The sequence below is a fragment of the Echinops telfairi genome, unplaced genomic scaffold (genome assembly GCF_000313985.2).
Source record: "Echinops telfairi isolate 266 unplaced genomic scaffold, ASM31398v2 ScPeMD7_18;HRSCAF=68, whole genome shotgun sequence".
NCBI lineage: Eukaryota > Metazoa > Chordata > Mammalia > Afrosoricida > Tenrecidae > Echinops > Echinops telfairi.
Window position 1 is genome coordinate 37,843,312 of NW_022103915.1, and position 12,663 is coordinate 37,855,974.

The window sequence follows — 12,663 nt, forward strand, 5'->3', positions numbered from 1 at the left end:
TAAAACCCACATGAAGGCAGAACATGATAGTGGGACAAGAGGAAAGTACAAAGAAACAGAGGAAAGAACTAGGAGGCAAAGGGTACTCATAGAGATGTAAATACAGACATATAAAGATGTAAATATATTTATATATGATGAGGGGGAAACAGATCTACGTACATATATTTATAGGTCAAGTATTAAGAAAACAGATGGAGAGTGGGCCCCTGCACAAGTACTCCCCCAACACAACAACACTTCGTTCTAACAATTCGGCAGTCTGAGATGCTCACCTGCCTGGCATGATCGTGGAAGTATTTTTTAATAAATATTTTTTAATATTTTTAAATTTAAAAGAAAGAAAGAAATTCTCTACCTCTCCATCCATCCATCCCCCTGACATCAGCACTGGGTGTCCTTGGTGAGGGATCCCTGGGGGCACAATGGTTACGAGCTTAGCTGCTAACCCAAAAGTCAGAGACTGGAACCCACCCAGGATCACTGTGTGCTGGGATCAGCTCTTTGCAGGAGTATACCAGGTCTTTTCTTCCACTGGGGGGTTCAAGTCTTATAAAGAATCACCCTAGAGGAAGTTCTACTCTGTCTATGAACAGTAGAAAGGATACTTTATGGTATAATCACACAATGGAATACTATAAGGCAACAGTGACATAAATGAATCTCATAACTGAACACTGAATAAAAGAATCCAGACACGAAATAGTACATGTACTACATGATTCTATTTATGTAAAGTTCAAAAGCGGGCAGAGTGTTCATAAAGTATTAGAAGTCAAGAATGGTCAACTCTGAAAGGATGGAGGTTCGTGACATAAATTAACTATAGGGAACTAGAAATGTTCTATTTCCAGGTAGGGGTGAAGTGTGTATTAGTGTATTTACTGTGCTAATATTCATTGATTGATTCAATTATGATTTACAGCTTACAGTAAAAAATTCAAGATGTGAGTATAAAAATTATATCAAAAGGTCATTATTGCTATGCATGCCACTCATTTAAGATGCTTTCTGAAAAAAATTTTAAAATTTTTTAAAGATGACAAATTACCTGTATTCGCTGAGTTACAAATGATTCAGTTGCTGAGTTACAAATGATTTCCACTTGTAAGTCTGTCTTTAAGTCGATTTCATATTTAAATCAAAACAGTTAGGAAAGGTTCATATCTAAGAACAGTCAAATGTTTATCTTAGTATATAGTATACCTTTCCGTACATTAAAAAAAACTAAAGAAGTATTTCTAGGTATACTAAAATATTTTAAACATAAAACGCATGATAATGATAATGTTTTCATGTGTGCCACAAAGTAAGTTGTTATTATATACTTCAGATTTTTAGTATAGTAAGTTTATGAGTTTGGTTCATAACTATGAGTTGTAATGAAGTCAGATGTTCATAGCCCAGCGATTGCCAATTGAACTGATAAAATTATTTTTTACTTTTTATCTAGGGACCCAAAGGACGAATGAATGCATGCAGAACATCAAAAACTTGCTCTACAAAGCTTATCTTAAACAGGTTGAGTTCCTTCCTAAATAACATAAGTCACAATAAAAGATCAATTACATTTCATTGCTCTTTATTTTAAAAAATCAATTTAAAAGAACATGCTTTAGATGTTTTTGTGAATTAAAAAAAATTATTCTTAAATCCATTTTAAAGAAGAAATAAGATGCTGAATTCAAGAAATCAGCCAATGATCTGAAGCCATTGGTTTAGATTTAGTTCTTTGGATCTCAAAAGGCTCACTCCAACTGCATGTGTATGTCGCACAGCTTATGCATCACAAACGCTTGCAATGTATCCTGATCTTCAGGCTTCCTCATCAGAATTCCCACCCTGATAAGCCAAGCTATCAGAGTCCTTCAAGATCATCTTACTGGCGCTCTGACGACTATCACTTCAAAATCAAAAACCCAAACCCATTGGTTTCATTCTGACTCAGTAATGCTATAGGGCAGAGTCAACTGCTCCCTAAGGTTTCTAATGGAAGCAGACTGCTGCCATCTTTCTCCTGAGAGACGCTAGTGGGTTTGAATTTCCATTAGCATCCAAGCACCTAACCCACTATGCCAAAGATCCTTGACTATCGTTTCAAACATACCATTATAATCAACCTCTGACCATGGAAAGCAAACAAAATCCTACTACTGTATACAAAACAGCACAGAATACAATATCCAAACCGGAACTATTTTCAAAACTATACAAAACAGCTCTGAATACTAGCTCCAAACCTAAAATTGTTACAAAGCTGACAACTGCTGCCATTAAAGAAACTGATTAAGAGTTGACCTAAACAATTTCATGGAGTTTTAAGTCAATATTTATCTCAGTATAACAAAAGTAATATGAAACAGGCACAAAGAGTAAACAATGAGACGGACAAAAAGGAATGACCACAGAAGCATTTTAAAACAACCTTTAAGTCTTCTCCACGCACAAATTGTAAAAATACGAAAAATAATCTCAGCAGATGAACTAACTTAAGACAATGGTGCTAATGCCTCCAGCAATTAGATGGCACTACCTTAAAAAAACTCATCTCTTTCACATGTTCCTCCGCCACACGTTGTAAATCAGTGAGATTTGCAAGAAGGCAAAAGAGAATAGGAAACACTTACTGGAATTGAAAATTCCTCGGCCAAATACTTCAGTAAGGCAGCTTCTCTCGCCAAGAACTTGTTTCTTTCTTGTAGATTGCCTTGAAGTTGGGTGTCAAACTCCTTTCTGACCACAGAAGCAACAGAGTCAATAATCACAAGTTTAACGCCCTTTGCAATAATTTCTTCTTCCAAAGACTCAAGCCTGTAAAAGTAGAATTTTTAGAATTGGCTAAATATAAGACATACAATGAAAACCCTGTGGTCACAACAGTACAGCCCACAACCCCTCATTGTGATGGTAAAGATCAGCTGGCATTTCTGTCCATTGAAGAGGAGGAGGGTGCTAACAATTTTAAATGAAAGGCAGAGAGGGGAAAAGTGCAGGAGTACTGCAAATATTGATCAAACAAAAATAAAACTGTTCTTCCCTAAGTTATAATAATGATTGCAAGAATTCAATAAATCTCACCTATTTTCAGCTCTTCTATACATATTGCATTCTTTTGGAAACAGAACAAAATGTTTTTATGTTGTTTCTTTCCTTGGCGCTCTAATAATACTGTGTAAACTCCAATTTTGAAGTTCAATGATATGTAGATATAAAAGCAAATAACTATACCAAGGTTTAAATAAATATGACAGTTTAGGGAAATACTCCAAGCTCTACCTCTGAATCAGCCTGCTTTTGCACGTAAGAAAACCATCTGTAGATTTCAAAACTCATTTCAACTCAAAACCCCTCCCTGCCCAGCAAGTCCATTCCAACTCGTAACAACCCTAGAAGACGGTAGAACTGCCTCTGTGGGTTTCTGAGACTAGAACTCTTTACAAGGGTAGAAAGCCCTGTCTTTCTCCTAAGGAGCAGCTGGTGGTTTTAAACTGTTGACCTTGCAGTTAACAGCCCAATGCATAATCACGATGCCAGCAGATGACCTTTAGGGTTTCTGAGATGGCACATCTTCATGGATCAGATAGCCTCATCTTTTTCCCACAGAGTAGCTTCTAGGTTTCAACTGGCAACCTTGCAGTTAGCAGCCCAAGGCTATTGATCCATAGCACCACCAGGGCTCCTTTTGCTCCACAGTGTGAAGGCAGATTTCCCACCTCTTATGGTAACGCCTTTCCTTTATTGACACACAGCCTTCCATAACTGGATGTACAGCAAGTTGTGGGTCTATTTGTGGGGAACATACTGATACATAGTCAGGAAGAAGAGTCTGCGTCCATGGGATGCAACCACACATGCACACTGATTCCTTCTTTACTTTCAGCTCCCCAATTCCTATTGGCTATATCTCCAAGTACACACTTCTCTAACCCACTATAATTTTCTCCATATACACCATCAATATATCCCAACCCACATTTCATTATCTCTAACGTACTGCAGAACATTTCCTGGTCCGCCAAAATCCAGGCTCCAAGACAGGTAGGTTGATTTTTTTTTTCCCTTTTCTTTTCGTTTGTTTTCTTTTCCTTTTTTTTTTTTTTTTTAATGATTCTTTGATTGTGAATTAGTTGTGGGTGCATTGATCTTTTTCAAGTGCATATTAGATAACAAGCCTTTCAGCAAAGGCCTTCAATGCTTCTCACTGCCCTTAGAAAACACTCTTTTCCAAATGTAGACGGCCTGTTGAGCTGGCTCTTCTTCCACCCTCCATTTTACCAGTCTCTCTATTATTCACCACTGTCCAACCAAGTGGGAGTAAGATCAAGGCAAATGCTAGTTCTTTTGGTCTCGGGGTTGTACAGGCTGATTCTGGCATGCACTACTAGTCCGTTGGACTAAATGATTCTTTGTCTTTTGATTTTCATCATAGGTCTCACTGAATCTTGAGCAACCAATATCCCTTAGATTTATCTTTCTAAAAATAAATGTTACTATAAATAGTATTTTGACTAGCAACTACAAGATAAGTATAGAGGCGGAATGCTTTTATTATCTTGATTAAAAGAAAGATATTTGGAAAGTATGGCATATTATTATCCCAATAATTAGACTGATATATTTTCTTTTCTTTTTTTTTTAACACTTTATTAGGGGCTCATACAACTGTTATCCCAATCCATACACACATCAATTGTGTAAAGCGTATTTGTACATCATTTCTCAAAACATTTTCTCTCCATTTAAACCCCCAACATTAGGTCCTCATTTTTCCCCTCCCTCCCCGCTCCCCCCTCCCACATGAGCCCTTGATAGTTTATAAATGGGTATTTTGTCATATCTTGCCCTGTCCGACTTCTCCCTTCATCCACTTTTCGGTTGTCTGTCCCCCAGGGAGGAGGTCACACACAGTTCCATGTAATCGGTTCCCTCTTTCCTACCCATTCTCCCTTTACCCTCCCTGTTTTGCCACTCACACCACTGGTCCTATAGGGCTCATCCATCCTGGAGTTTTCTAGGTCTTTGCAATGTTCTTCCCCCTGCTTAAAACCTCTCCATTCATTCTGGTCATGGCTAGCTCCTCTTCCATCCTTGAATCACCTTCCCAAAGAGGCTTCCCTGACTTGCTTGCTTAAGATCTCTCTCATACGGATACTCTGCATCTACTCACTGCACTTTCTTCCCTTCATATCACTTATCACAAGCTACAGTGGCCTTACTGATTAATTTCTGTCTTGTTTATTGCCTATGTCCCCCTAACCCCTTGAAAGTATAAGCTCCATGTGGGCAGATATCTAATCTATCTTGTTCAACACTGTAATTTTCTATATCATTCACTCTATAGATACTATGTCAAGCATGCAGTAAGACCTCAATTATATTTATTAGATGAATGAATGAATGCATCGGTGATGGTGGGGTCAAAGAAAATATACAAAAAGAGAGGATTGGAATTAGAGAAGAAAGCATAGCTTTGTGGGATTTATAAAGCAAAACCAATTATTTCCCTGCAAATAGGAAATACCATCATTCTAATATGTAAGGACCTTTTTTAAAACTCAGAAGCTGCAAACGTGAAAAGCAAAAACATAAAGCTTCAAGATATTACTTAAATTGCAAAATGGAAAAGAGCTTACCTTTGTAGCACTTCTTCACAGGTGAGTTCCCGATAAAGATGAACTTTACTGCTCGTCAAAAGTAATTTTTCTTCACTGTTAAAATAGCTGGGAAAACGGGACTCTGCGATCTCAACCAATCTGGGTAGGAAATGGAAAGCACAAGTGAAAGCCATCAATGATATTAAAGCCCTTGTTGTTGAACCTAATAAATTTCACCTGGGAAACTCTTCAGCCGCAAGTAACAGTGGAACAAAAGCCTTGTCAATGGAGCAGATGTAGTAAAACGGGTAAACACAAGATTGGAATGTAAGTCCCCCTTTGAAGACACTGTAAGAGGTCAGCAATCAGAGCCTAAGACCAGCGAGAGCTTCTAGATCTTACCTAATTCTTGTTAGTCTTAATTTTATTTAACCTTTTCTTGTGAATTAGATGGTGGTGTGCAGAGCAGAACACCAATCTTACATTCAACAGGTCGTACACATTTTGTTTCAACTCATCCATTGCACTCCCTCAGTGCACTCTTAGCCCGTTTCCTCCCTGTATTTCTTGTTACCGTTCCTCTTTCTTCCTAACCCTTCTGAACTTTATCCTTGGGTAAATGGTTTCATACTCTACATGTTATCTGGAGAGACCAGGCCCTGAAAAAAGACAGCATGCTTGGTAAAGTGGAAGGGCAGCAAAGCAGAGGAAAACACTCAACACCTGGACTGACAGTGGCTGCAACTGTGAGGTTGGCCCAGGACCAGGCAGTGTTTCCTTCAGTATAGGGATCACTATGAACTGGAACCTAACAACATTGTATGATAGTTGACAGTTTAGTTCCCAACCTGAAGGGCGACTAAGGGTCATCCTCCCAGGAGTCACACCAATCCCTATCTAACCAGTAAGCCGGATCTTTTGTATGATTTTGAGTTACGTTCCACGTTTCCTCCACTCTATCCAGGACTTTTTCAGAGCAGCTGGTAGTAAGTGGTAGCAAGACAGATTCTAGTTCTTTTGGTCTCAGTGGTGGACACTGATTTCTGCTGAACTACTATTCGTCCATTGGGCTCACTGTGTCTATAAGTCTTTCAGTTTTCATCGTGAATCTCAGCTAATCTTGAGCAACCAACAATATCTCCTAGATTTATCATTTAAAAAAAATGTTTTTATAAATAGTATTTTGATGAGCAACTACAAGCTATGTTTAGTGAGTCAGAAAGGCTTTTATTATCTTAAATGAAATAGATACTTGAAAAACATAGCATATTATCATCCCAATAATCAGACATCAGTAAGCCTTCCTGCCTCAATTAGAAAAATATGCTTGCTCATTAATAAATCAGATAAATAAATGATATCCAATGATCCCTTATTAAGTATGAAATTATTTCTAAGCAAAGAAAGGCTATCCAATTAAAAAAAAAAACAGCACTGCCATTGAGTTGGTTCTGATCTGCCTTACAGTAAACTTCTATAGGGTTTCCATGACTATAAATCTCTAGGGAAGCAGACAGCCTCATCTTTCTCTAGTGGAGCAGATGGTAGGTTTGAACTGATAACCTTGCAATTAGCAGTCCAATGCATTAGAAAACAAAAAAGTCTTTTCTAAACACTTACATCAAAGGTTGATCTAATATGAGGGATACGTCAGTTTGACAAGTTGAAAGATGCAACTATCTTCACATATTAGCACAAGATAAGAATCACAAGAAATTTCAAATATTTAAGCTTTAAGATGAGGTTTTCTACTCCCATAAAGAGTTACAGTCTCAGAAACCCACAGGGGCAGTCTTATGGTCACTATGCATTGTTAATGACATCATAGCAGTAAGTGGGCTTTTTTGCAATTTTTTTGTGGGGGTGGTATTTTTTTAATCATTTTATTGGGGGCTCGTACAACTCTTATCACAATACATACATACATACATACATTGTGTCAAGCACCTTTGTACATTAGTTGCCATCATCATTCTCAAAACATTTGCTTTCTGCTTGAGCCCTTGGTATCTGCAGTAAGTGGGCTTTTGGCCTCTTATTTAAGCTGATATTTTATCTGCTGTAATACCTAACCAGCCACGGAGAAGTGGGAGGAGAGTCTGTGAACACTAAAACTATCCTATATTTTATATTTTATGTAAAAGCAAAAAGGGACACTGTTTTCCTTTCCAAGTGGTTAAAGAACTCCAAAAAGAACTTTAAAGATATAAACAAAGAAAGTTTCTTCCATATACTATAATCACAAGGAAAAACAACCTTTTTAGTCTATTTTGAATAATCCAGCAGAAAAAGAAAAAAATAACATAATTAGGTTAAACGAGAAGAGGAAAAATCACTTCAGGAGTAAGGAATAGTACCAAGAAATGTTTAAAGAGAGAAATGAAAATTAATCAAATGGCAATTCCACAGGCACGCTTGAGAGAGGGACATGGATTGAAATAGAATCAGGAAGTGAAGTAACTGAGGAAGAAAACAGGAAATGAGAGATATGGTCCTGCAAAGGGCAGCGAACAGGCAAGCTCTGAGTTGTGGGGGAAATGTGCACCGTACTTCCACAAATAACGCATGTGTTTTTGCAAACTGCACAAAACTCTCTTGTGCTCGTTTACTATGCATACTCTGGGCATTATTTATGTGGGCACTGTATTAGTGAAAACACAGCAAACTATTTTCTATTAGGGCAACTATTTGCTGAATTTCATGCTAGATGGAGAAGTAAGCCAGAAAGTTCTGGTACTTGGAACTGGGATAGATATGGCCACATCTACCAGAAACATCAAAGCTCTTCCGAACATGAGTACCCAGCTGATGAGAAACCAGATTGGAAGCACCTAATTCACTAGCAACAACCACTGACCAGCTGACAGACAATAATTATTTTCTGCCCTCTAGCATTTATTTGGCCAAATTTCAACTCGTGGCTTGAGTGGTGAAAGGCTCTGGAATGTACTGCTCTCTCATTCCATTGAGGCCCTCACAAGAATAATGCTCAGTGTATGAACGTGAACAAACTGTTGACAGTTACTGTGCTAAATGGTTGAACCGGAGGGTTATTCACACACTACCGGGTGGTAATTTTCTACGATAAATGTGTCCACAATTATTTCAAAAAATAAATCTGGAAAAAACAGCCATTAAAAACCAAATGTAGTGTTTTATATGCTGTGCATTAATGACAGTAATGTCTTGTGATAATCTGCATCATAAGTCTATTGCGGTTAAAGCATCAGGAAAATCTATCTTCTCATCCCAGACATCGATGACATAAATTCAAAGCAATGGCATCTCATGAGTACCTCTTTATAAAGGATAGTCCCTTCAAAGGAGTGTGGTGATGGTGCAGTTAACATGCAAGGCTACTAACCAAAAGGTTGGAAGTTCAAGTCCAGGGGCACCTCAAGAAGAAAGGTTTGGAGATCAAAATGCCAAATGAAAACTGCATAGGGCACAATTCTACTCTGACACACAAGAGGCTGCCTGGGCTATGTGGTTGTGGTTAGTTGCCGATAAGTTGATTCCAACTCAATAACTGTCTGCAGTTATTCAATCAAACACTAATCTAGGTGTTGCTAGCAAGGTAGATGTGATTAAAGTCTGGAATCAATTTACCTTAAATAAGTCAACTATAACATCAGCTGTGCCCTTCCTAACAACTTGCCCTACCCCTTGGGACTTGCTAAGCTAGCCCACAGTTATGCAAGTCAATCCCCTAAGCAGTGAGCTGCTAACCGAAAGGAAGGCCGTCCAACCGACCAGCCACCCCAAGGGAGAAACAGCAGCAGCCGGCCTCTGTTAACATGCAGAGCCTCAGCACTTCTTTTGAGCCTTTCTAATCTGTCCTAGAGGGTGGCTAAGAGGCAGAATTTACTCGACAGCAGTGGATTTATTTTATATGTACTTATGAGAGGACTTCAAGAAGTTTGTGGAAAAATGAAATTAAAAGATAATAGAACTTTTCCACCAAATTTTGAAGCCCTCTCCTGTATGTGTGTGTGTTTTATGTATTTAAATGTATAGATTCCCCATCTCTCTGAACGAATCTGTTTCTTCAGTGGCCCTAAGCTAAAACAAGATGTTACTAGTATTTGATGTTTAATGAATTAATAGATGTTTTTATAATTTCTCAGTTTCAATTTCTAATATGGTAATATTAATAGACATATATCACCGAAAGAGAATGACAAGTTTAAGAGCTATGACCATAATGAAAGATGATTATGAATCTATTTTTAATATGATTGAACTTCTGAATTGTATAGTATGTGAATTCTATGCCAATAAAACTGGTAAAAAAAATTTAAAAGACCAAAAAGTTAAGCCACTAAAAAGCTCATATATAACAAAAGATAACATGACAAAATTTTAAAGGCAACTGAAAGACTGGCAGAAATATCACATAATAGTATGAATTGTGATAAGTGTTGTATGAGCCCCTAATAAAATGATTAAAATAAATTAATTAATTTTTAAAATGACAATCAAAGAAATACCACATAATAAACATCAATATTTATAAAGCATTCTGATAACTCCATGAGCCAAAAAGATGGACAAAGTATATTTCCAAATGATTTGCCAAAGAAATATAAATGGACAATTAATACATGAAAAGATGCGGGCACTCAGAAATTAAAGCAATGAGATACCTTTTTTTAAAAAAAAATAAGTATACTAAAAATTAAAGAGATTCAAAACATAGAGTGTTGATGAAAGAGGCTCTCAAAATACTGCTGGTGGGAATATAAATAAGTGCAATACTTCTGGAAAAGAATGTGGCAAGTTATAGCAAAATTTAAAAGGACATCTTTGCTGGGTTACTGATGGATTTGCATCAAGATAAAACTTAACTATATTAGTAAAAACCAGGAGGAGAATATCTTTGAAACTTAATGGTGGGGACAAACTTCTTAATTTAAATTCAAAAACCAAAATCAGGGATGAAGGGGGAATGATCACAATGATCCATGCATAGCCCACCCCCCACCCCCAGATGGGCAAACAACAGAATCTTGGGTGAAGGGAGACAGTGGACGGTGTAAGGTATGAAAATAATCATAATTTATAATTTATCAAGGGGTCACAAGGATTGGAAGGAGGGGGGAAAGATGAGCTAATACCAAGGGCTTAAATAGAAAGTAAATGTTTAGAAAATGATGATGGCAAATATGCTTGATACAATTGATGTATGGAATGTTATAAGGGCTACAAAAGCCCCAATAAAATGATTTTTTTTAAAAACATAGGGTAACAACTTCAAAATTAAGAATTTCTGTTCAACCAAGGACACCATGCATACAGATAACAGAGTGGAGGAGATAGTTGCAATACATAAACTTCTTAATTTGAATTAAGAGATAAGAGCTATAACAAGAACTGAAAATCAAAAATAAATGACTGGAAGCGCAGTGGAAAATAGAGGAAGGAGGATTTTAGCTCATGTCTCAGCTCAACCACTTACTGTCCATGTGAACTTGGGCAATTCACATGATTTCTGATTTCAGTTTCCCCACTTCTAAGTTTGAAATAATACTTGCCCTAATAAAATCCAAATCCAAAGGAGGGAATAATATCAGGGCTTAAATTGTGAACACCTGGTTTGGAAAAGGGTGCGGATGATAGTGGAAGTCCTAGCTCCATTGGCGAGGTCATCACATGGATTAAGCTTCGCGTGATTCCTTCTAATCACAGTGGAGGGATGTGGAGAGCCTTGTTACCAGACAGAGAGCAGTGTAAAGTCCATTATGGGAGGTGTAATTAAGTTAAAATGCAATATCTTATCTTTTGATCTCCCTTTTGACCCATTTTACACGTGTTTCAGTTTTTTTTAAAAAGGTAAGGGGAAATACGCTTGGATTAAGCACCTGGGGAAAATCCCTTCTGACCATAAACCAGGGGTATGAATAACCTTGCTATCGTGCCGAAGGATTAGAAAGTGGATTATTGCAGATGCTGCTGGGGTAACATTTAACACATTATCACTTGATCTCACTTTTGATCTATTTTAAACTTGTTCTAGTTTTAAATATTTCCACTTCCTTTTCAATTGAGGTTTTTGTCTGTTTTACTGTGTTATTGTTTCTAGGGGTTTTTTGGGGGGGTTGGTGGGGGCTAAATGTTTTTCTGTATATGAAATCCAGGAGAGATAAATCTTTTGAGATAATAACAATATTAATAGTTCCTTGTGGATAAGGCAAGGGAGGTTGGGGGGAATTGGGGAGCTAATAACGCTGAGTAGAAGAATGAAGAAAATGTTCTAAAACTGATTGTGATGATGATTCTACAATTTTTCTTGATGTGACTGAACTATTGAATTGTATGATATGTGAACTATATGCCAAGTAAAACCGTTAAAATAATATTTTACCTACTTGCCTACTTTACCTACTTTACCTATTGCTGCTGCATAGGTCAACGGAGATGAGTGTCATTCAATTGTATCATACTGAATTGTGTTCTAATTTGTATAATATAAGCAAATGCTATCGGTAGCAGTGACACATCATCTATCTTACCAGTGTCAACAAGCATCATATATAGGATGCTTAGCATCTTGGACCACACCTATTTATTATTGTGGAAACTGTTTTTGTACCTCCCTACAAATTGCCAAACCACCTCATGGGGGGCGGAGAGGGCAGGCATGGAGAGAAGAGGATCTGCCTGCCTGCTTGCCTTCCTCAATGAAGAACCACTGATTTATATGAGAAAGATGGTGTCAATCAAAATGGCTGCAGTGTAAAATAATGGTTACACTTTGACTCACTAGCCCCAGAACTGTATTCTTGAAAAACATTACACTTTCTAGTTCGAACACTTCCTTCTTCATGGATAAATTATTTGCATAGCAATTGCTAAGGGGCTGGTATGAGATAGCACTGCCAATCCACTCTATCATCCACTTAGCCTCCTGCACACAAGCCTGCGTCCACACGCAAAACCCCACTACCCAAAATTCTTTTTGACAGACAAAGAATGCTAGCTATCAAATCTGCTGGGTAGAAAGACCTAATAAAGAGTTAGAAGAACCCCTCTTTGGAGGGAATTCCAGGTTACCTTTCACTTTTTTTTT

General features: G+C 37.5%; 1 protein-coding gene across 1 annotated transcript in view; it reads right to left on the reverse strand.

The window, feature by feature from the left end:
- RAD51B (RAD51 paralog B) overlaps positions 1–12,663 on the reverse strand; it is a 774,217-nt gene that overhangs the window by 720,264 nt on the left and 41,290 nt on the right. Inside the window, exons 6-8 of the mRNA XM_013003662.3 lie at positions 11,053–11,129; positions 5,634–5,753; positions 2,628–2,811 (exon numbers count right to left, since the gene is read on the reverse strand). Of these exons, the coding sequence (XP_012859116.2) occupies positions 2,628–2,811; positions 5,634–5,753; positions 11,053–11,129 (381 nt within the window). The remainder of the gene's footprint in view (positions 1–2,627; positions 2,812–5,633; positions 5,754–11,052; positions 11,130–12,663) is intronic.